The sequence below is a fragment of the Anopheles coluzzii genome, chromosome 2, assembly GCF_943734685.1.
Source record: "Anopheles coluzzii chromosome 2, AcolN3, whole genome shotgun sequence".
Lineage (NCBI taxonomy): Eukaryota > Metazoa > Arthropoda > Insecta > Diptera > Culicidae > Anopheles > Anopheles coluzzii.
The window spans coordinates 56,598,052-56,621,555 of NC_064670.1; the positions used below are offsets into that span (position 1 = coordinate 56,598,052).

Below are 23,504 nucleotides of genomic sequence, written 5' to 3' on the forward strand. Positions count from 1 at the left end.
GTGTGCTTCACCACTCGTCACAATTCCACATTTACATACGTACAAACACAAAAACACACCACACAACTAAGATATGCAAGTAGATTGTTTGAGGAAGAACGCTACAGCTAACGGTTGTAACATACTAACTCAACTAGGCAGACATGCTGCAACGCAGATGTAAAACTTCAAGTGAAGTGAATCTGGCCTGATACAAAAATGAAGCTAAACATAGCATAGGAGCGCGTGTGAATGAGGATTGAAATATGGTGATCACTTTATGCTAATGGCAAAGCTAACGAAAATGCACAATATGAAACAACTGTCGCATGAAAATCCAAGCTGCACACGACGATGACTTACATTACTGCATACTCAAATTGAGCGACAACTCTATTATGAAAAAATACAAACCAAAACACGAAAATGAAAAATCTAGCTAAGATGTATCACTTTACAGAACCTAAAATCTTTTAATGAAACTTATTTACTTTATATAAACTAAAAAAACACAAACGTGTCGATTCTTAATTTATTCTCACATGATGACTTCTAATGTACTATAATTTAAGCTGCTAAAAATTACTTTTTTGAATGGTTAATGATTATTTAGAGAAAGCATAAACAGAATAACGAGAGTTTGGAATTTGTTTTTCCTCACAAAATATGCTGATGATGTTTATGCATCAAACGATATGTAATCAAAATCTCGAATGAATGCACATGAACTTTAGTCAAATTAAATTCCTTTTCCTTTTGTTAACATTATTATTAAATAGAAGAATATTATATATTGATGATCCCGTAGAGTCATCTCAACGGTCATCAGGTCGAAGTTTACGTGGGATCCAACGATAGGTCAGCGAATCCGGGATCGGCATGTGAGTTGAATCGAATTCACTTCTAAAGTGTGTTCTCAACTTACTTACTTACTTATCCGGCGCTTTGCGGTCTTGGCCTGCCTCAGGACCCAACCCAAATAGCGAGCTCGAACTCCATAGCTGATTTGGGGCTGTTTAACGAAAAATCGTTCCGATGTCGAACTTTGTGGGTATTTAAGAGATGAAACGGTACTTGGTGGAACTATAAAGCTTTTTAACAAGCACACGGTACTGTTTGCAACTTAGCGGTTGATTAGTACTATCTGTAGGGTTGACGATGGAACTTCAAGACTTTTTAAGAATGTCTACCGAACTTGGTGGAACTTTATAGCTTTACTTCATGCATGACATTGATACAAGGAGGCTCTTGTCAAAATGTCAAAGACAGACGCCGTCTCTTGGTTTGTGCTCCAGTTAGATTAGTTATTTGAAGTAACAATATTTGATGCTGTTCATCTACTGCAAAAGACGAATTCAAGCAGCGCTCTTTAGCTTGCCAAATTGAAAGCTTAAGCAGTTTTGGATATTTGGGTATAGCTGATTTTTGTATAATTTTGCTTGAAGTGGTAGATTTTAGACACCAAATTAGTTATTTGATCTGATTTCACATGAAGATTACAATTTTATACCTTTTGAAATGTTTTTTAAACTTCGAATAAAAGGGAATTTATTTTGCATATGACATCAAATTTTGCATTTTGCTCAAAAAACTCAAAGAACAAAGAATGACAAATTTAGAAAATAGCGTATAGTGTAATCGCGTATATCGAGTATGGCGTGTACCGGGAAATACCTGTACTTGCAATTGCTTGGTAAAAAATTCGCGTCGGTCCGTACGCCTCTATGAATTGCTCGAGATCCTGCATGTTTTGCTCTTCCCATGCGTGTTTCTTGGAGCGGTGAACTCGTTTCTCTTCGCGTCTGAGCCGTGAGTATTCCTCTGCACATGCTCGCGTTCTATGCCGTTGCTGCATTGCTCGGTATGCATTATTCTTACATTCAGTCACTTGTCTGCATTCTTCGTCGAACCAGCCAGATTAGGTTTTTCCACGACGTAATGGGAGTGATTTTCTTGCACATTATTTTTGTTTTTAGAGTCCTCTCGCTCGTAGTTTCATATTTGTTTTGTGGTAGTAGAGACTCGCCTAAAGCGGCTTTGAAATCCTGTTGAACAGTATTGTCCCTTAGAGAGTCCGTGTTGAGCCGAGGCTGCGTGTTTTCTACATCCCCATTGGCGCTGGAGGGGACAAGTTGGACTGCGAAAACTACCGTGGCATTACCATACCAAATGCCGCCTATGAAATCTTCTCTCAACTTCTGCTCCAACGGTTACTACTCCTGGCCGAAAACTTAGTGGACTATATTTTATTATACACTTATAAAACCCAATTGGGCCGGTCTTGTGGTACAGTCGTCAACTCGTACGACGTAACAACATGCCCGTCATGGGTTCAAGTCCCGAATAGACCGTGCCCCCACACGTAGGACTGACTATCCTGCTATGGTAACAATAATTCACTGAAAGCCAAGCTCACTTCACTAGTGGGTACAGGCAGGCCTTGACCGACAGCGGTTGTTGTGCCAAAAGAAGAAAAAGATCATCGCGATAGTATGCGGGGCGTGCAAATGGTCTCAAGCAACAAAATTAGCATGCTTTCTCGCTCTGCTTGCTTTCATGGTCTGTTGTTTAGTGTTCAATTCCGATGAAACGAACGAGATGTGCGGTCTGAGGAAGGGGCATGGGGTGCGGTCTAAGGAGCAAGTAAAAAGCTGTCCACCAATTTTGGTGACAATTTTTTGGATCGGTGGCACCAACAATTGTTTTTCGAACACATCGACATCGACGAGGATTCCGCCAAACCCACCGTTCAATGCATGCGGGCGACTTGTGTGGACGAACTGATTAGAGGTGTGATGCAAGCGATTTGTTCTTTTCGTTGGCCGGTCCATGTGAAGAGGGAACAGAGAGGGGGTAATAAGATAAATATTTTCATGAGGCAATAGTTTCAATAGAGTAAAAAGAATAAAGTTTTTTTTTTACTTTGACTTTGACGAACATATATCAACGTTTTACAGTGAGCGTGGAGAAAATTATTTTCTAATGAAGGGCCGTACAAACAAATCGATAGAAAAATACGAAAATTAATTATATTTTAGTAAAAAAGTTTTTTTAAAGTTATTAGTTTAAAAGTAGTAAAACTCGGTCGGTAGTGTTCGGACAGGAGCGGAGAAAAAATATACTGTCCGCGGCCTCACGGCCTTTCATTTGAGGGGACGGACGTCCAAATCGGATGGTAAATGGCTGAGTAAATCAACTCAACGAATATGATTCAGACTGAATATAATAGTTTCAAACCTTTTGAAATAGTTTTTAACATCCGAACAAAACGGAAAATAATTTGGCATTTTACAATTGATATGTCAAATCAGTACAACATGCTCAAATTTAGAAATCCGCGTGTAAGAGGTACCGTGTATCTCGGGGACCGCCTGTATATTATTATTTTTTACGCCACCTTCTATTCTCACCTTTATTCAGGAAGCAGTTCAATCTTTTCTTTCGTATTAGTTAACATTCATTGTGTATTCACATTCATACTATGAAAATCTATTTGTACGATTTCTTTGCTCTCCAATCTAAAAATTCATCAAACTCTTCATCGGCATCATCATCATCATCCTCACGATCATTGTCATTGGCTGTTTGAGCAGGTTGGCCCGTCCCTTTAGCAGGACTGGAGGACATTTCTGAGCCTTTAACTCCTTTCATGGTCTTAACTTGTTCTTTCTTCTTTTCCAAATCCAACACACGAGACCAGTTGCGTATTTGTTCATCTATCTCCGCAATTTGTCTTTCGGCGGTGGATTCCTCTTGTTCCTCACTGATAATGGCCATGGAAATGTTTGTTGCCTCCTTAATTTCTTTCTGAAATTTTTCCCATTCCTCATCGTTCGGGTCTTTATACTCCTGATTACGTGCTTTCGCATCCATTTTCGGATCGTCAAAAAATCCTTCTGGTAATTTTTCCTCATCTGCCACTATTAAGGAACCACCAACATCTTTTTCCGTATGATCGAGATCCATCGGCTCTCCCACCTGGTCACGATGCTTTTCTGGCAGTTTTATGTTGACAAGATCCTTACGGATAGAAGAGGGAGCATTAGCTGAATTAGCAGCATCATCGAAAAAGTCATGTGGTAATGTGTTCTGTGCTGCTCCCGTCTGCGAGGAATTCTTCAGTATTCCTTTAATCTTTTTCACAGGCACGCTATCAACACCCGTGTCTGGATCGCCGGTTCGTTTCAGATTCGCGTTGGGAGCGTTTCTCAGCTCCACACTATCAACTGCGGAACCATCCTTGAGCTTTTTTGCTAACTCATTGTTTTCCTTGTGCTGCTTAGAGTGTATGTGGACTTTCCAAACCGCAGCTGATCGAACGATCGACCGACAAAGAACACACATTAGTTGTCCGGCATCGTTATATGTATTGGAGGAATCGACAGTTAAGGAAAAATCTACTGTATGTACTATGTGTAAATATTATATATGAAATGTGTTCAATTGTTTTACCTAAAAACCTTCGCGAAATATTTTGTTTTGGAAAAGGATATTTTGCAAGTGGAGATTCGATGCGTTTCAACTCGCTGTCGGACTGCTGCTGTTTGGCAGCTTTTGTTTCACTCATTATACGCCTCAGATCTTGCTGAGAGTATTTCTTCTTGGAAAACTTAAAAGCGGCAGACATTTTCGAAACTTCTTACGGGCCGATAAATGGGAAAAACAAAACTCAACTTCGCAGAGAATATTCCGGCCAGTTTATTTACCAATAATGCCCTGACAGTGGATGCACAGAGTGTAATGTTAGGTACAACTGTTTGAAGTTTCCTTTATTATCCAAAGGGCAAAATCAAGATCCATAAAATATTACAAGAAGACCAAGGTTCATATAATACTATAGCTCGGTCATACAATGTCACGATAAGATTTTGCCAAATCGTTTTAAATTTGCCTGTACAACGAGCCATCAAGCCAAAACCTGTATGGATGGAAAAAAAGGGAAGTGTTGTCAAAAATGGTCACAAATAGTTTATGGTTGTCCAGACAAAACAACTTTTCTGACATAAAATTGATATACAGACGGTCCCCGAGATACCTCTTACACCGCTTCTAGACGACCAACTTTGATACGGCGATAAATTTTCTGCGAGCTCTTTGTGCTAATAAAACATCTTAGTTTTAGAACAAAATGAAAGGCAACCGTGATTGTCGCGGGTTTGTGATTTTTTCACAGAAAGGCAACGCTCGCGTTTCGCGACATTACGATCGAAGTTAGCCATACTTTCGTGCTAAAACAAGGACGGTTTGACATATGGAAAAAATCGCCAAAAGTTGTCGCGGAAGATTTTTTGGGCCGTCTAGAAGCAGTGTGACAGGTAAAAAACAAACACATTTCTCGCCACATGAGGCAAAATCGTGTGGGTCATAGATGTGACCAAGGCCTCACCATCAACTGCAATCAAGGTTATTAACAATAAAAGATAATCAGTAAAATATATATTTTGGGGTTTTATTTATTTTTATTTATTTTTATCATTGGTACTTCTACTATTTAAAATATTTTCTAATATGTTTGCCTCTTCTGTAAATCTATTGTATAGACATCTTTTTAAAAGATCACACCGTTCCGCCGCAGAATCCGTCCTGCCATTTTGGCATGCTTCAATGTTATGACATTTGTAAACGCTGTCAAATAACAGAGAAAAAAACCAAGTGTGGTGCTTCCGATTATAGTTTGATTTCATTATTCCGCATTGCCGGAAATTTGTAAACAGTAAAGTTGTTCTGGACGCAATTTTTAGACATCAGACATCCAAATGGCCGATCTGGAGGCAGTAAATGGTGTCGACGATGCGAACGACAAAAAGCAAAAGAAATCGTCGAAGCATGATGGTGGAGCCGCCGATTTGGAAAGAGTGACGGATTACGCCGAGGAGAAGGAGATCACATCTCACAATTTATGTTCAAACGTATGGATAAATCTTTTGCCCTAGTAGCGTACATGCTGCAAATGCTGTTTAGTGCCCTTATTATTAAATCGATCGTTTGCCTTTTCTTTTAGGCTGCAAACTTGTTTGAAGATAAACGCAACAAGGAAAATGAAGAAAAGCTAGCAATAGAACGAGAACTACAGAAAGTACATGTGAAAAAGGAGGACATAGAATTGATCGTAAGTATTCAGTAGTTTTAAAAACACACGTTAGAATGCCTGATACGATAAGATTGGTTGCAGATTCGTGAAATGGAAATCACTCGCAGCAAGGCGGAACAGACTCTACGCGTGCACCGGGGCGACGTGGTAGCAGCCTTAGAAGCGCTGATAAACTAAAAATCTATGCCGTTTGTGTTCCTTTCCATACGCTATATGAAGTGCGCCGCTGGACGCTTAAAATCTAATAAAAGAAGTGCAAAGTAAGTGCAAAAATAAGTATGAGCGGAAAAGAAAAGAAATTTCCTTCTTTAGATTCTTTAGAAATTTCCTTTTAGATCAAATTAACTCGTACAAAAAGTCGATTTAAATTTAGTTATTCTAATTTTTTTATCAACACCCTTTACATGTAAACCGTCTTATCATTTCTATTGACTAGAGGAATATCATAGCATTCTTCCTTGGGACGTCCATTCGTTTCACCATTATCGGAGGGTTGTATGATCTGTGGCTGCGATGAAGTGAGTTTATCGGGTTCGAACGCATGATTTGTTATGCCCTGAAGGTTACTGGAGGTGCGATCGGTTGGCAAATCCATGGATAGTGCATGATCGGTTGTGGTGGTCGTGGGAATATCGATTACTGCTATTCCACTGCTCGTTCTGTCAGTTTGTTCTTGTGTGTAAGGTGGCGGATTCTCAGCTAGAGATATCTGAACAAATAGATGAAACATATCACTATTGGATGTCGAACACCCCAAGTCTTGCATGTGGTTTATGGCTAAATATAGTACTGTACCGTATCACCATCGTACGCTGGAGGCGGGCCACCTACGGGGGCAGGATTGGACTGTCTATCGGGCTCGACCGATGAACTCTGCTGACTGATCTGTCTCTCCGTTTGCCTCTGTTGGTACTCGTAATTATGCCGAGTTTCATATTTGGGTGGACGATCTCGTAAGCGCCTAATGACGCGTTGTTGTATGGATGATAAAGAAACTCGACTAACAACAGATTGGCGAAATTCGCTCTCGAGCACTTGATTGTTGCGTCTGGCGGAAATGTAAAAGGAAAGGTTATTTACACAAATGTTGTTAAATTGATATGCGACAGTGTTCAATCGCGGTTGCCAAAGCCAAACCTGGAGATAATTTTTATCACTATCTAGAAAAAGATAAACGAACACATCAGACGATCTTACCTCAGACGATTACGGAGTGTTTTGTACAAGAGAAAGCTTAGAGAAATCACACCAAGCACCATAGCAGTTGCCAGTGCAACCTGAGCAGCGGTCAAGAAGAACAAAGACTCCTGGCTGCTGTGAAGAAGATTTACACGATAGACACAATTTCATCATTGCACATTGTTATACACACTTCTCAATATACTTTATAAGACTATACTGCTCACTGATTGAGCCGGTTTTACAGAAAACAAAGTCCAGTGACGATCCGTTTTCACATACTTACATGCAATTTCCATTGCTATCCAAAGAACATCTCCGGCAAACGCCATGATAACAGGTAAGTGCATCGCTGATACAACAACCCCGGCAGTACTGTCCTTCGGCTGGGCAAGGCACACATTGAAAGGATCCTTGATCTTCGAAGTGTGGTTTACACTCGCAGAAGCTATCCTCTCTGCACACTTCAGTTTCCGCGACACAAACTACAGCACCACACTGCGTCAAATTATCAGTTAGAGCTGCAAACGAACAAAGAAATCACTCAAATATAAAATAATAAATAGTATAGCACACAAACCACTGCATATTGCTATGACGGCGTAGCAAGTGCACCCGCATACCTGCGTGAAATGGGTTCGTAGTGGTTGTGCCGCTCAATGCCGGAAGCCAACTAAAGCAAACAGCCAGCATCAAGTACGCTATCTTAGTAGTGTCCATTCCAAAGTGTTGGTGAACCGGGATAACATTTTTTTTTGGGTGGATCAACTAAAACAGCATATTTAAAAGTAGAAAATTAACTTTTCGCCGGATCAATTGCAAAACATGCCTTTGTGGAAGAACGGTGTTGCCGTTAGCATGCAATATGCCACTAATCACGATCAAAGTGGCGATAGAGGTTTTGAAAATACGAGCACAATTGGGGTGATTTGCAGCGGTATATCGATGTATTGTGTTAGCTCATTTGTTCTTATCATAATTACGTACTTGGTTTCCCGATTGATAGAGATAGTACGCAACCGTCGAACGTTACGGAGACGAGTGTATCATTTGGAATCCAAAATAACGTATATCAGCGAGCCAGAATGGGGTACGCTGCACACGTAGTCGTGTTTACTACCTCTTCTACAATAAACCTTCGACGACTACGGCGAAACGCTGAACGAAGAAACGCGAGCACTACATCAAGTCCGCTCTCAAGATCCCACTAAAATTCCCTGTACAGCCCATATGAGGTGAACCCCTGGACTAACTGGAAAACAATGTTTATCGAAAAGCGCAAACGTTGCTATCGCCTTTCTGATGATGGGGCATAGCTATGATGATGGGGCAGGGTATCAATATCTTGGGCGAAGATAGTAACAGGGCGCTTATCAGTTCCTCAGTTCCTTTCTTCCGCGCTTTTTGACACACTGTTCTTCTGCCCGTTCCTCTTGCCTTGAATATCGATAAAGTGTCCGTGGTATGTGCTTCAGGTTCGTGATTATTTTAATGTTTTATCTGCTTTACAAAAGTACAAAATTTAAAAAAAAAATGTATATGTGAAAGAAAAATGGAAGAAATAGGAAATGTAAACCATTGTCAAAATTTTTGTTGTAAGTGTGGAATTGCATTGTAATTAAGGTGTTACTTGAAACATCAGAAGCGCTACAGATTAAGCTTATACGACTAGAAAATCGAATATCCATAGAAGAAAAAACGAAATCTCCACACAGCTTCATTGGTTTGCTCAATAGATGGCGATGGCGTATTACAACAACTCATCGTTATATTGCTGTCCTTTTCTTGCAATGTGTTTCGACAAGTTTCATCTTATCATGACCTATATAGCCTTCTAACTTTCTGAGCAAAAATCTATATGAATGGTCGTGTGGTCAGATACACGGGTATCAGCACCATCGACCATGACTCAAATCTCACTTGCTTCAGTGATGGTGGTTTCTGTTGGAGTTTAGTATTTAAACAATCGTATCGCCGTTCTAGTTCTAGCGATGCATAACTTCAATGCGAAACCATACAACAGTACAGAGGGAATGAGAATGCTCTCCTCCAAGCGAGGAAGCTCCACTGGTTGAGGTATCCCACCAACAGAGAGTGCCACCAGCTTTTTTGCTATTTTTAAAATGCATGAGTGGTTTGCCGTCTGCTAAACGAAGTCTTTTTATATTCTGTTTAGGTAGAGTGCTTGAGTCGTTTAGAAGCCGTTTAGTGGTCGTTTAGTGGATTTGTGTCACTTGGGACATTAGTAAGGCTGGTATTATTGAATCCGTTCGTAGCGGCGGCGTACGTCCCGACACTCATTTTCCTAACGTACTAGATGGTTGCTACAGTTATTCGCCGTGGTGTTGTAGGAGCGGGCGCAAGAAATGTGTTGCCATCCCTAGAATTTCATGTGAGCGCCGTACGTTCCCGCTACGAACGGATTCAATAATACCAGCCTAAGGGTGCTAAACCAGTATATAAACAAGCTAAGATGGCGGCAAGCTATAGGTTCTCGTTGAATCAAAAAGTTGAAAGATTTCGAAGAGTACTCGTTACAGCCGTGAAAGTTTCGGTTGAAATCTTTATTCGCCTTCTAAGGGGACTATGGCCTTAAATGCCTTCTGAATGCCTTCAAAGCCGTTTAATGCTGGTAGGGAAACGACTGGAAAATTGAATATCCATAGAAAAAAAATGAAAGCTTCACAGCTTCATTGGTTTGATCAATAGATGGCGTATTACAACTCATCATTATATTGCTGTCCTTTTTTTTGCAATGTGTTTCGACAAGTTTCATCTTATCATGACCTATATAGCCTTCTAACCCTTCTAAGCCTTCTAATGAATCAACGACTACGGAAAGCACCAGGAATCATCGAAACGGAACCAACGATACCGACCCTACGCAATGCCCCAGGACTACTCTGAAAATGGGCTCATGGAACGTACGCACTCTAAGCGAAGCCGGAGCCTTGAAAAAACTTGATGATGCCCTAGCCACACTGAGCATGGACCTCGTAGCATTACAAGAGATTCGGTGGCTAGGGAACGGTGTGCACAACAGGCGTGGTAAGCATTGCTACGACATATATTTCAGCTGCCACGACCGCCACCGCGTGCTCGGAACGGGTTTCGCCGTAGGTCCCCGGTTGAAACCCGCAATCATGGATTTCAAGGCTATAAACGATAGGCTATGCACCCTGCGCATGCGAGGCAAATTCTTTAATATAAGCCTCATAAACGTTCACGCCCCTACCGAAGATAAAGAGGAAGAGGAGAAGGACCTTTTTTACGGCCGCCTCGCTAGAATTGTAGATGCTTGCCCCAGGCATGACCTCATAATCATCCTGGGGGACTTCAACGCAAAAGTCGGTAGGGAGCCAATGTACCGCCAATACACTGGCTGTCACAGTCTGCATGAGCACAGTAATGATAATGGTAGTAGATTGGTCCAGTTCGCCGCAGCGAACAATCTGGTTGTAGGAAGTACCAAATTTGCGCGCAAAAAAATCCACAAGATTACGTGGGCGCACCCGGGTGGAGAATCCTTCAACCAGATCGACCACGTGTTAATAAGCCGCCGACGACAGTCGAGTCTGTTAAATGTCAGAACATATCGAGGAGCCAATATCGATTCCGATCACTACTTGGTTGGCTTAGTGATACGTTGTAGAATCGCCCGCCCCCGCGCCAATGGGGGCGGAGAAAACACGCAGGCTCGGCTCAACACGGACTCTCTAAGGGACATTGCTGTCCAACAGGAATTCAAAACCGCTTTAGAAGAGTCTCTACTACCAGAAGACAGATACGAAACTACGAGCGAGAGGTGGAACGCTCTAAAAACAAAAATAATAAACTGTGCAAGAAATATACTCCCACCACGTCGTGGCAACACCAAATCTGGCTGGTTCGACGATGAATGCAGACAAGTGACCGAACGTAAGAATACTGCATACCGAGCAATGCAACAACGGCATAGAACGCGGGCATGCGCAGAAGAATATTCACGGCTTAGACGCGAAGAGAAACGAGTTCACCGCTCCAAGAAGCATGCTTTGGAAGAGCAAAACATGCGGGAACTCGAGCAAACCAGAGAGGCGTACGGACCGACACGAAAGTTTTACCAAGCGATAGCAGGTCACCGAAACAACGTTGTACCTAAGGTAACCTGCTGTCGCAACAAGGATGGAGATCTGGTCAGTAACCAGCCAGAGGTCCTCTCGCGGTGGGCTCAGTACTTTGATGAATTACTCAATGACCAGTTTAGCGAACAGCTAGAAGCGCCACTAGCAGATAATGTCATGCTACTGCCACCTAGCATAGATGAAACACGAAAGGCTATCCGTCGGCTGAAAAATAACAAGGCACCCGGAACCGACGGAATTGCAGCCGAACTGGTCAAGAATGGAGGTGCACGACTAGAAAACGAGATTCATCAAATTGTTACTGAGGTGTGGGATAGCGAATCGATGCCTTGTGATTGGAATCTCGGCATCATCTACCCCATATACAAGAAGGGAGATAGGTTGGACTGCAACAACTACAGGGGTATTACGGTGTTGAATACCGCCTATAAAATATTCTCCCTGATCCTTCAGGATCGCCTTGTCCCGCACGTCGAAGAGATAGTAGGAAACTATCAAAGAGGATTCCGAAACGGAAAATCAACCACTGATCAGATCTTCACCATGCGGCAGATCTTGGAGAAGATGGCTGAATACAAAAACGACACATACCATCTCTTCATAGACTTCAAAGCCGCATACGATAGCATAGCCAGGGTAAAACTGTACGACGCTATGAGCTCTTTTGGAATCCCGGCCAAACTGATAAGGCTAGTTAGAATGACTATGACCAACGTCACATGCCAGGTTAGGGTGGATGGAAAACTCTCAGGACCTTTTGCTACCACCAAGGGTCTGCGCCAGGGGGACGGGCTTGCCTGTCTCCTATTCAACTTGGCGCTAGAGAGGGCCATCCGCGACTCGAGGGTGGAGACTACGGGAACCATCTTCTATAAGTCAACCCAGATCCTGGCATACGCTGATGATATAGACATCATTGGTCTGCGGCTCTCCTATGTAGCAGAAGCCTACCAAGGGATCGAGCAGGCGGCAGAGAACCTCGGATTGCAGATAAACGAGGCAAAGACCAAACTGATGGTGGCAACATCAGCGGGCCCGCCAACAAATAATCAGAATCTACGTAGGCGTGACGTGCAGATAGGTGAACGCACTTTTGAAGTCGTCTCACAATTCACCTATCTGGGATCAAAGGTCAGCAACGACAATAGCATGGAAGCTGAGTTGCGCGCAAGGATGCTGGCTGCCAACCGGTCTTTCTACAGCCTGAAAAAGCAGTTCACCTCAAAGAACCTGTCGCGACGGACGAAGCTGGGACTATATAGTACCTATATAGTACCAGTACTCACATACGCCTCTGAGACATGGACACTGTCCAAATCTGACGAAACCCTCTTAGCCGCGTTCGAGAGGAAGATGCTCAGAAGGATACTTGGCCCCGTATGTGTGGAAGGACAATGGAGGAGCCGCTATAATGACGAGCTATACGAGATGTACGGCGACCTCACTGTCGTACAGCGTATAAAGCTCGCCAGGCTCCGGTGGGCTGGCCATGTTATACGCATGGAAACGGACGACCCAGCCCGTAAAGTCTTTTTAGGCCGTCCACAAGGACAGAGGAGGCGTGGTAGGCCCAAATTGAGGTGGCAAGATGGCGTGGAGGCGTCCGCCATTAAGGCCGGAATAACGGACTGGCAGACGAAGGCGCGAGACCGTGAGCGGTTTCGGACACTCCTGAGGCAGGCCAAGACCGCAAAGCGGTTGTAGCGCCGGATAAGTAAGTAAGTATAGCCTTCTAACTTTCTGAGCAAAAATCTATATGAATGGTCGTGTGGTCAGATACACGGGTATCAGCACCATCGACCATGACTCAAATCTCACTTGCTTCAGTGATGGTGGTTTCTGTTGGAGTTTAGTATTTAAACAATCGTATCGCCGTTCTAGTTCTAGCGATGCATAACTTCAATGCGAAACCATACAACAGTACAGAGGAAATCAGAAAGCTCCTCCAAGCGATGAAGCTCAACTGGTTGCGGTATCCCACCAACAGAGAGCGCCACCAGCTTTTTCGCTATTTTTAGAATGCATGAGTCGTTTGCCGTCTGCTAAACGAATTCTTTCTATATTCCGTTTTGGTAGAGAACTTGAGTCGTTTAGAAGCCGTTTAGTGGTCGTTTAGTGGATTTGTGGCAATTGGGCCATTTCTCGATTGGCAATTATCTGTCAAACTTGGCACAAAAATACCTCTCGTACGTGTAATAAGGCAAGAGAATTGTTCTGTCACCTTTCACATTTATTATTTAATTTATTGAATTTTTGGGTTTTATCTGTAAGACTCATTCGTTTTTTCCCATTTTTGTTGTTTTTATTCATCATTCACAAGAAATTCAATATGCTCTACCGACATTGACAGTAAAAATCTACTCTCGAGCAAATCGGAATTGAGCATGTCGAATTCCGATTTTCCGACTCGCATTTATCTGTCAAACCATGTTTGAAGGATAGATTCCAAAATCGAATGACAGGATTTTCCTCCGTTTAATAAGGCCTTAACAGGTACCGCGTATCTAGGGGATTACCTGTACCTCGTATCTCGGAGACCGCCTGTATTTAAAATTTTAAATGCGATTTTCGCAAAAACCTGTCGTATAGAAATGGTGACTGTCACTTGACAAAGGGGTTGTTTAGATGTTGCGATTCATTTCGCAGTAAAAATACCAGCTTTCCCAACTGGCCATATGGTAAAAAACTCGAACGCGGCATACCGACATTTTTAACAACACTTTCTTCGCTGATGACAAGCATCGCGTAGTTCGTCGTCCGTAACCATAGCGAAGGAAAGTATGTTTTCTCGATCCTACGAAGTGTTGTGATAGTTTTACATGCAAAAGTACGTTCCATATGCGATATTCCATCGAATACAGGATTACATGGCAACATTGCATTGCATCGATGTGTGATCCTGATGCGTGGTGAAATGATTAAAGCAATTTACTAGTAATGGTACATCTATCGGATTGAGTTTCTAAGCAAAGTGAAAAAGTGATGATGAATGATTCATTTGCATTGCTTTCCGTTCGAGTCACGGATGTTCACCAATGTTAAAGTTATCGTGCAGTGTTTTGACCAGTATTGTTACTATGTATTAGAATGCATTTTTTTATGTTCACCTTCATACCGACCAGACGAAGGCCGTCATATTCCGTAATTCAGTGAGAGAAGTCAACAGCGGTGGGTTGGTATAGGGTTGCTTTGTTGAATTCCGGGGCATTGTGCCGACTTTCGTTAGTTTGTTCCCGTTTTTCAAGATTGCTTATGTGTTCGGTGTCACCTTACCCCGTATGGTAGCCATAGAGTAACCGGCAACATAGCTGCGGACTATTCGGAAAAGGCTGTTGCAGCAATAAAAAAATCTCTTCATACTCTGCTCGCTTTGCTATCGTATTGCTTGGGACACCTTTCTCTTTATGGATTAGCTATGGCATAGCAGGAGGAAGTGCAAACCCTGCTCTGCCGCGGATCCGACTCCACAGCATCTATATCGAGCATAGGAAACCTGCAATGCATTTCCAAAAGGAAGTGTGAGTGAAAGAGGGTCAACCGCGAGATGTGTACCGTCCGTGCAAAGATGAGAGAAAGCGTTTGTTTTTCTTTTTCATAGTGAGATTGTGGTGAAAATTGGTGTGAAGCTCATATGACGGTGTACTATCGAAATCTGCAAACTATGTTGGGGGATGTGAGCTGCTATGTTGTCCCAAAGGAACCATGTGTGCGAATATACATGTTTACCAAACAGTGTTTTTTTTTTCCTTCATCTAATTTGACCTCGCACGACACAGCTGTGCAGGAGTGTGCTCACAGGTGACTGAGTGAATGGTGCATCTTTTGCATTCCATAGGTATTGCATTTCCCTTTGCATTTGTATGGATGGGAAGTGTTTAGTGGTTATGACTTTTTGAGTATTTAATGAACGTGTTTTAAATATAGTAAAAGGGATATCGATTGTTTACAGCTATAACCTTCCGTTCCTCTGTATGATATGTGATATGTATTATATTATTTTTATTCCAGTGCAGTAATTATACGGTCTCTGTTTTCGTTCAAAATGCAGCAATGTCACCAACAGTTGCTTCAGTGCAGTGCCAGATTTTAGTGCGATTAGCGAACAAATCGAAAAAGCTATAAGATCGCCGACAATATGATAAATTAAACATTAAAGTAATACGCTCTGTGATCGCAGCTCCAGTACGCAACTCGGTCGTGTTCAGTGCCGTTTTAGGTGTTGAGCAATATTATTTGCTGTTCGACTCCCTACTCTACCGTGTTAATGTGCATCACTGACCAAAAACTCTAAGTTAATCGCGAGACACAATGCAGCTCCAAACACTGGGGTACGACACATTCTGGTTGTATTCAATATCGGCCGTTGTAATGGTCAGCATGATCACCACGATATTATCATGCCTCTGCTGTCGGCGGAAACAGGAGATGAAGTAAGTAGCGTTATGAAACGTTTTCCAGATAATATTATCCTATTGTGTGTGGTGTGTGTTATGAATAGTGTTATCTTGTAAACTATCAATAATTTGGCTGTAAACTTAAAGGATCAGGGGGTGAAACCGTGAGTGATTACGATTATTATTCTCAGACTCTAACCGACATTAAATTTTCAATCGTTAAATTTCGTACATTCATTTAAATATTTTAAATTATAACACATTAAAATAAATTGAGTGTATGAATTCAATGTAGTTTTACATTATAGTATTCATCTGATTATATTCGATACGGAGTGGCAATCATTTATGTTTGTATGTGTTTTAGTTTTGTTTTAATTAATTTAAATTTACAATATATGCTGTAAGTTTGTGCCTAAAGTACTGCTAAATTTGAATTTTTGAACGCCTAATTTGTTTTATAATAGCTTTGAGTCTACTGCCTACATGAACTAAAGTTTTTATGCAAAAGATCTACATATTCTCCCCGAGATTTGTTACCAATGCGGACCTTGAAGAAATCGCGAGTGTCGAATTTCCGTGGTTTTCAGCCATAGTTTTGATATCTATCTAATTTTTGTCTAAAATTGCATATTTTTGCTTGTTTTTGAATCATTCATTTTCCAATTAATGTGCCAAACCAGTTTAAAAAACGTCAACAACGAAACCATGCGATGGAAAATCGTAGCCACATCATACATTAATCTATTAATAAATATAACACTGAATGACTGAAGACTACTTAATGAATCATAAGAATTACAAGCATGAAAAGTATATTTGATAATTTGAACAGTCGCACTCTGTTGTAAAAGCTTCTTATCTGATCTCACACCAGAGACATGCATAAATATTCGATATTTAAGTTGGTTATTGTTCATGTTCTTTTTGTTATTTATATGTTTTTATTATTATTATTTTGGTTTTTTATTATTAGTATTTATTATTTTGGGGTATTTTTAATTTTTTCATAAGGTTTCATTGCAATGTTTTTTTTGTCTTTTTATTTTCTTTCTCACTGTTTGATGTTTGCTGGATGTTGTGTGCGTGTGTGTATATGGAATTGGTATTTACGTGTGCTTGCATTTGATCTGATAATGTAAATGGGCGGTACCGCAACAACATTGAACAAACGTCCTTCCCATCAACCTCCCCTCAACATCGCGTTGTTGTTGTTGTTGATGTTGTCGTTACTGTGGACTCCGCACAATCCTGAAGAAATGATCTGCTCGGGCTGGAAGGTATGGTAAAACTCACAAATCCTGAGGACACCCTGTTACCCACTGGCTCAAACATGGCAATTAATGCATCAGCCAGCACTGCAAACGGTGCAAATGGAATAGCTTCATCTAACACGGCTAATCTACGTCCTGCCAGTGTTGGCGGTGCTTTCGGTTCAGATATTGAGAGCAGCAACAAAAGGTTTGTCAATTTTCATTATTTTGTCATTCTTTCGTATGTGTACGGATGTATAGGTAATCAAACATTATTCTTGACTTAAATTGAATGAATCTTGTTAAGTAGAATGAACCGTCCGAGCTAGATTAGTATTGACTAACTCTTTTCTATTCCATTCCCAATCCCAGGACTTCCAATGCACCTCATCGAAGCCTTCCAGATATACCAATCGCCGAACCCACCGGTGATAACAATTCAGAACTGTATGCAACCGTGGGCGACAAAGTTCAGGATCTTCCGCAGGGAAGGAGTCGTAAGTATTTTACGTTATATTCAAGGAGGATGCAGGAAGGAATTAATTTACCCTACTAATCAGTGAAACCAATACCGAATAAACTATTATTTTTTCGTCAAAGTGTTAAATTTATAAAGAATTTCCGTTTACAAAACAAAAAGTAAACAAAAACAACGCATTTCTAATGTTGTTTACCTACGTTTGTATTATGTTTCCCGAGATACGCCTGTATTTGGGACCGAAATAATGTTCCAAAGCCGTAAGCCGTTGGCGTAAGTCGAAATAGTCGTATGTCGAATATCTGTGAATGTAAAGAGAATAACCGAAATGGAAGAGTCGGAATCTATGATATCGTGATTTTTATTTGAAACAATGTTTGATATTGTTTACTTAACTTATGTATAATTAATAAATTTTACTCCAAAAGCCGTTTAAACATTTCAATTTAGTTTTTATTACACAACATACAAAAATAAGAAAAGCCCGCATTTAATATATAATTACTATTCGCAGCATCGGCCAGTTTGAAAAAACAAACCAGTGTATCGCAACACAGTTCCATCAGTCAGGCGGATGATATAAGTTCTCCTTATGCACGAGTCAGATCTCCGCCACATGCATATGACAAATTGCGCCGCATGGAACATCCATACGCGCAAGTAGCACAGGCTGGATCTGGTGTTGGCGGTAATGTGTACGATGGTGGCACTAGTGGCCCTTCTGGAATAGCAAACCGTTCAAAGCCGCGGGACGGCGATGCCGATGACGATGAAGACGAAGATGACGACGAACTGATGAGTCCTATTTCACGCCGTGAATCGACGCAGAATATAGAGGAACGAGAAACTTCAACCGTGGTAAGATTTTGATCATTCGCAATCGGCACAGTTTTTGGAAGGAGCATGGTATTTGAAGATCTATTTTTTTCCCCATTTTAGGATATACCGGCTGCGTCTGCAATTGCTGGACGTGTTTCTGCTAGTCAAGATTTACCATACATGACTCCTCCCATTGTTCAACCTTCAACGCAGCATTTTAGTGGTGATTCTCAGGATTCCTCAAGTGAGTAGAGGCTTGCGAACGGAATCATTATAATTTGGATGATTGCTTATGTAATTATTTCGTTTTTCACAACATACAAAACAGAGGGCTACACAAGCATCAGTGTGAGGGAACCGTTGGCTAACCTAATGCCACAGAACATGCCCAACCAGACCACGGCCAAACGAAGACAGGTATTGGGCGATTCGCACTATGCTACGGTATCGGACGATTCGGACGAAATGTACGCCGCGATTGATGATCCGGGAAATCAAGGTGAGCTGTACACTAGCGGATCGGAAACGTACGCACAAATTCAGCCTCCGAATGCAATGACTGTATCAGTTGAAATAAACACGGGGGCATCGAGCCGGCCTCAACCTCCACCAATGCAAACGCTGCATGCTGCAATGAATGATTCCCTTGATTCAGCCGGCAGTTCTACTAGCACCAAAATGAATTCCACAACGCCGAATCGGCTTAGCAATCATGGCAATATGGTAACATCCGGTGACGAGCATAGCCATGGACACTTTACCTCCTCATCTGCCGGGACTGAGGGTGGTTTAAAAGCACAAACATTTGTTCAACACTCACGCCAAGCCTCATCCTCGAGTTGTACTAGTTCAGTAGGAAATTTGGGCTCACCAAAGCCGGAGAAACGACAAGCAAACAGCCCTTTACCTCCAACGCCAAAAACATTAAAACATCAAGCAAATAATTTCTTCAACACTTCGAACCAGTCGATGATTGGATCTGGTAGTGTAGCGTCATCAAACGCTACGTTAATAACCTCTGGACGTAACTCAGTTGCCTCGGTGATTGAATGTAGCGGCGGTGGATCTACAGCAATCAACAGGGAAAACACTGTTAACAAAACTAGTGCAGATATTGATAGTACAATGCTACCTAATGGTGTTCCATCCGGTAGCAAACAGAAGAAAAGTCCATCGAAGGATTTGGAAGGAATGTATGCAAAGGTATGCTATCAATAATTTTTCATTAAATGTGCCTTTAAGTCTAAAAAAATGGCAAAATGGAAGTTTGTATAGGTTTTTTTTTGGATAAATGCACCGGGATTCTGGATCAATCTCTTCGATAACTCCCAATGATAATTTTTATAGGAGGTTTTAAATAGCTTATCTAATCATTTTTTTTCTTCTGATTACGTTTCAGGTTATGAAAAAGAATAAGTTATCAAAAGTTCCATCGCAAAATTCATCTCCTGTTCCACTGCGCAAAGACGGCTCAACCGATGAGCAGCACCTGAAGCAACAGTTCCTGTCAGACTCGGATATGTCTCAGTGTAACGATAGTGGATCATTGTACGGTGGCTCACCCAGTAAAAATGTGATCGGACCACAGCGTAATAGTACCGGTAATTGCCAAAATAAGGACCCTGGATATGAGACCATTCCCGGCGACAGCATAAAGGGTATGGAAATGGCCCGTAAATCTGCCGACTATGCGCAGATTCAAAAATTGCATCGCAATCACGCAGCTGCTGGTGGGATGACAGTTGGCAACGTGTTGCCAGGCGGTGATGGAAATTCTTTGAGCGCGTTAGTGGCGCAAGGTATTGAACAAGTGTCGCTTGGTTCGCTGGAAATATGTTACGGTATTGATGAGCATTATGAACGATCTTTTACAGCGAACGCAGAACCAGGGTACGAAAGTTTGCCAGACACGCGTGGGAGCCTCAACGACCCTGGATATGAAACGCTCAATCGTGGCTCAAACCGCACAGAATCGGACTCTGACCCAAATTACGAAATATTGCGTCCAGCTAGCAGCAAACCATCTGCTGCGAATCAATCATCAGCGACACATAATTTGAGAGGAAACGCTGAGGACACCAGTCGTGATAGTGATGGTTACAGTAGTATACGGGAGACCGACAAAACACTCCATCAAACTACGAGAAATGGGACAAGAAGCCGATTGAATTTCGGAGTATCGCGAGGAACGGCAGATGATGAAGATGCGGACAGCAATACGCCAGGATACAGCAGTATCAAAGAGAAGGATGATTACGATCCCGGGTATAGTGTGATATCGGAACGGAAAAATCCTCCACCAGGTCATGATTATGCCAGCATAACGGAAGAAGCAAAAAAACGAAAACCAAATATTAACAACAATCTAGAACCGGAAGACGAGTCGGATATATATTCCAGCATACCTCATACCGCGTCCGGTACACTGACGCTTCCTTCACCATCTGCGTTAGTGGTAGGTGGTGGCTCTGGTCTGGGAACGGGTTCATCGGGGATCTCTGGTGGTATTATAGAGACCGGTGTCAACTTTACACCCATGCCCGACCGAACCGGCTCTGTAGGTATGGGAACGCTTTCCTCATCTCCAGGATATTCCAGTATTTCGGAAACTCGCACCACGCCCTCTTCAACCGATGGAGATGGTGATGGAAGTACAAGCTCCCCGGATCAGCTGATCGGATACAGTAAGCATAATAGCAACACCAATACCACGGTAACGACCAATAACAGTCTTAGTCGAATATCGAGCAACTACGAATCGCTCACTGGAAGTGAATCTGATCCAAACTACGAATCAGTGAAATATCTCAACGTCAAGGAAAATCCTTACGAACGATTGCACAATGAAGCAGTCGGAGGAGGTGGTGGAGCGGCAAGCGGTGTAGAATCTGTTACTAAATCATTAACGAATGATTCCATTACAACTGATTCGGATACTGCAACTCCAACGCCTGTAACCCAACCAGTGTTACCTGCTGGTGGTATCGCAATCGTCCGCAGAGGTCCAGGCACACCGGATAGTGATGGAACAGGGACAGCGGCGGTTAGTGATTATTTTCAAGTTTGATTTGTTTTAGCTTAGATCGTCCCTTATCCCACTATAGAACGCATTCGCTGAGAAGTGATTATTTTATCTCAGACAAATTTTGACTTTATTTATTTATTTAAAACTAAATCCTTGTTATCATTAACATAAATTTCAAACGAATGACAACGTTGGATGCGATGGGTTGTAGCGATTGCCATCCACACCATCTGATAGGAGTAATGGAAGCATATAGTAGTGTGGCTTGTGGTAACCACAGCGTTATAGTGCTTCAACCCACGATATTAACTAACTGTCCAGTCTTTAGGCTTCGGTGATTATTGCAATGCAACTGTGCTGTACCATTTGTGTGTAATATTACTTGAACATTTGATGTAAATTGTGCCTGTTAAGAAAAACGAACAACTAAAAAAAACACGCACACATATAGAGTATGGGATAGCAACTGGTAGGAGAACGAAAAGCACTGTATTCTTTTTCTTAATTCTTTTTATTAGCACTGGAGATAGCATTTGCATGCATATTGTGTGCGTTTAGCCGTGATAGGTACATTCACGCGGTTTTTGAGTACGAGGAAAGGTCGAAGGCATTTCTCTTCCACCAAATTCATGCAATAAGGCATACTTGGAGTTCGGAGTATACAACGATAAAAAGAGAAACATCGACTATGATTAAACTACAACTGGACTGATCGGGAAGTATCCCCAGTAAGCATCCCACCATATACAGACAAGAGGAAACAAAAAAATAATTTCGTACGTGTATTGGAGCTGATTGCTTGTAGAAAATGTCGAGAATTTGTTCGATCATGTGATTTACAATTGGAGGAAAGTATCTTTAGGCAAGGGATAGTGAGCATTGCCACAACGAAAACTTTAGCTAAAATAAGATAGGGGCACCGGTTTGGGGAGGAGAGTCTGTTTTCTGGAAGTTAAATAATTTCGCATCTTCGATCGTTCCAAATCATTACCTGGATAGCATATTTTTTTTTATCTGTGAAAGTTCTGCAATCTGTATTAGTAATTAGTAATAGTAACCTACACTTTAGACAACAGCAGAACATGAAACATAAAAGCTCTGCTGCTGTCTTCTACAACAACGTCTTGCAACGCCCGTAATTATGTATGTTGATTGTACATATGCCAACTACGCGCTTCCTAACGTTCACTGTACCTTTATGTATCACTCTTAAAGAAAGTATTGTTTACCACCACCAGGGAAAATATTAGATTAATTATTAATTTTGTTTATTTTCTTTTTAAACCCGCACGGACCAAGGTGTTTTGTTTGTTTGTTTATTAGTTTATTTTTTAATAATACTGTTTTCCGATCAGCATTAATTATCGATTGTTGTTACAAGCTTTATATTATTATATTATTAATATACGTAAGCTTTAAAGACGTAAAATATTTTTTTTTGTATTTATATGACATATTCTACTATACCATCGGCAATGTCTGCATAGCTAAAATAAAGAAATAAACATTACTCAAATAATGCGAGAAAAGGGGACAAAAGCAGCAGCAGCACCCAAAACCCCCCTTTCCTGGGTTCAGGGCGCAGCAGCAGCATGGTGTTGATGACACTATTACGTTATTATTACTTGTTTCATTCATGTTGGTTGTTATTATTTTTTGTGCTTTGTTCTATTTTCCGTGCTTGGCATGCAGCATATTCTCCAGTGGTGGGTAATGCCAGACCGGAGGGTTTGAATACATTTAGGGAAAAATTATAAATAGACCTGAAGTCGAAATTATGTTTTTTTTCTGCACAACTTAAATATTCCAGTATAATAATTTAAGGTTAATGAATTAAAAAAGAGCGATATATATACACATTTAAAAATTACTGTTCAAACTTTAACATGAGAAAATGAAAAGCAATTTAACAATTCTTATACACAACGTTACAAAAACAAGATGCAAAGCGAAAGTTTACGAATGAAATTTATAATCCTTTGTGAATAAATGTAAAACAAAATGAAGATCTAATTAAATTGAATACTTACGAAAATGGAACAGATGAATGTTTATCTTTTCTATATGGAAGAAAAATCAATACATTAATTACCTCCTTTAACACCTTCGCCCAGCTATGCACTCAAATAATGCCTTTATGTCGATGGATTCTTCACTAGAGT

The 23,504-nt window shown here is 41.3% G+C and overlaps 4 protein-coding genes across 12 annotated transcripts; 2 read left to right on the plus strand and 2 right to left on the minus strand.

The window, feature by feature from the left end:
• Positions 1–3,446: 3,446 nt before the first annotated feature.
• Positions 3,447–4,743, minus strand: LOC120952085 (zinc finger protein 830). The gene is made up of 2 exons (XM_040371201.2): positions 4,473–4,743; positions 3,447–4,345 (listed from the first exon to the last, which is right to left on the minus strand). Exons 1-2 carry the CDS (start codon positions 4,604–4,606, stop codon positions 3,469–3,471), a joined length of 1,011 nt encoding a protein of 336 aa, XP_040227135.2. The 5' UTR covers positions 4,607–4,743; the 3' UTR covers positions 3,447–3,468.
• An 841-nt stretch (positions 4,744–5,584) lies between these two features.
• LOC120961062 (huntingtin-interacting protein K) lies at positions 5,585–6,346 on the plus strand. Its single transcript, XM_040384667.2, has 3 exons — positions 5,585–5,888; positions 5,981–6,088; positions 6,152–6,346. The coding sequence occupies exons 1-3, from the start codon at positions 5,736–5,738 to the stop codon at positions 6,245–6,247; spliced, it is 357 nt and encodes a 118-aa protein (XP_040240601.1). The 5' UTR covers positions 5,585–5,735; the 3' UTR covers positions 6,248–6,346.
• An 82-nt stretch (positions 6,347–6,428) lies between these two features.
• Positions 6,429–8,519, minus strand: LOC120961060 (uncharacterized). 3 transcript variants are annotated; one of them, XM_040384666.2, is made up of 6 exons: positions 8,237–8,519; positions 7,873–8,017; positions 7,536–7,770; positions 7,268–7,381; positions 6,866–7,118; positions 6,429–6,779 (listed from the first exon to the last, which is right to left on the minus strand). In XM_040384666.2, the coding sequence occupies exons 2-6, from the start codon at positions 7,967–7,969 to the stop codon at positions 6,471–6,473; spliced, it is 1,008 nt and encodes a 335-aa protein (XP_040240600.2). In that variant the 5' UTR covers positions 7,970–8,017; positions 8,237–8,519; the 3' UTR covers positions 6,429–6,470. The 3 variants fall into 3 exon arrangements, with proteins under 3 accessions (XP_040240600.2, XP_040240598.2, XP_040240599.2); XM_040384664.2 differs by having other exon boundaries at positions 7,268–7,384; positions 8,237–8,518; XM_040384665.2 differs by lacking the exon at positions 8,237–8,519 and adding an exon at positions 8,079–8,120 and having other exon boundaries at positions 7,268–7,384.
• A 5,539-nt stretch (positions 8,520–14,058) lies between these two features.
• LOC120961058 (uncharacterized) lies at positions 14,059–23,382 on the plus strand. Of its 7 annotated transcripts, XM_040384660.2 has the most exons (9): positions 14,060–14,313; positions 15,382–15,803; positions 17,025–17,228; positions 17,393–17,517; positions 18,013–18,356; positions 18,438–18,561; positions 18,646–19,520; positions 19,717–20,116; positions 20,192–23,382. In XM_040384660.2, exons 2-9 carry the CDS (start codon positions 15,682–15,684, stop codon positions 21,382–21,384), a joined length of 3,387 nt encoding a protein of 1,128 aa, XP_040240594.1. In that variant the 5' UTR covers positions 14,060–14,313; positions 15,382–15,681; the 3' UTR covers positions 21,385–23,382. The 7 variants fall into 7 exon arrangements, with proteins under 7 accessions (XP_040240586.1, XP_040240587.1, XP_040240588.1 ...); XM_040384652.2 differs by having other exon boundaries at positions 14,059–14,313; positions 19,717–23,382; XM_040384653.2 differs by having other exon boundaries at positions 14,059–14,313; positions 15,387–15,803; positions 19,717–23,382.
• Positions 23,383–23,504: the final 122 nt, after the last annotated feature.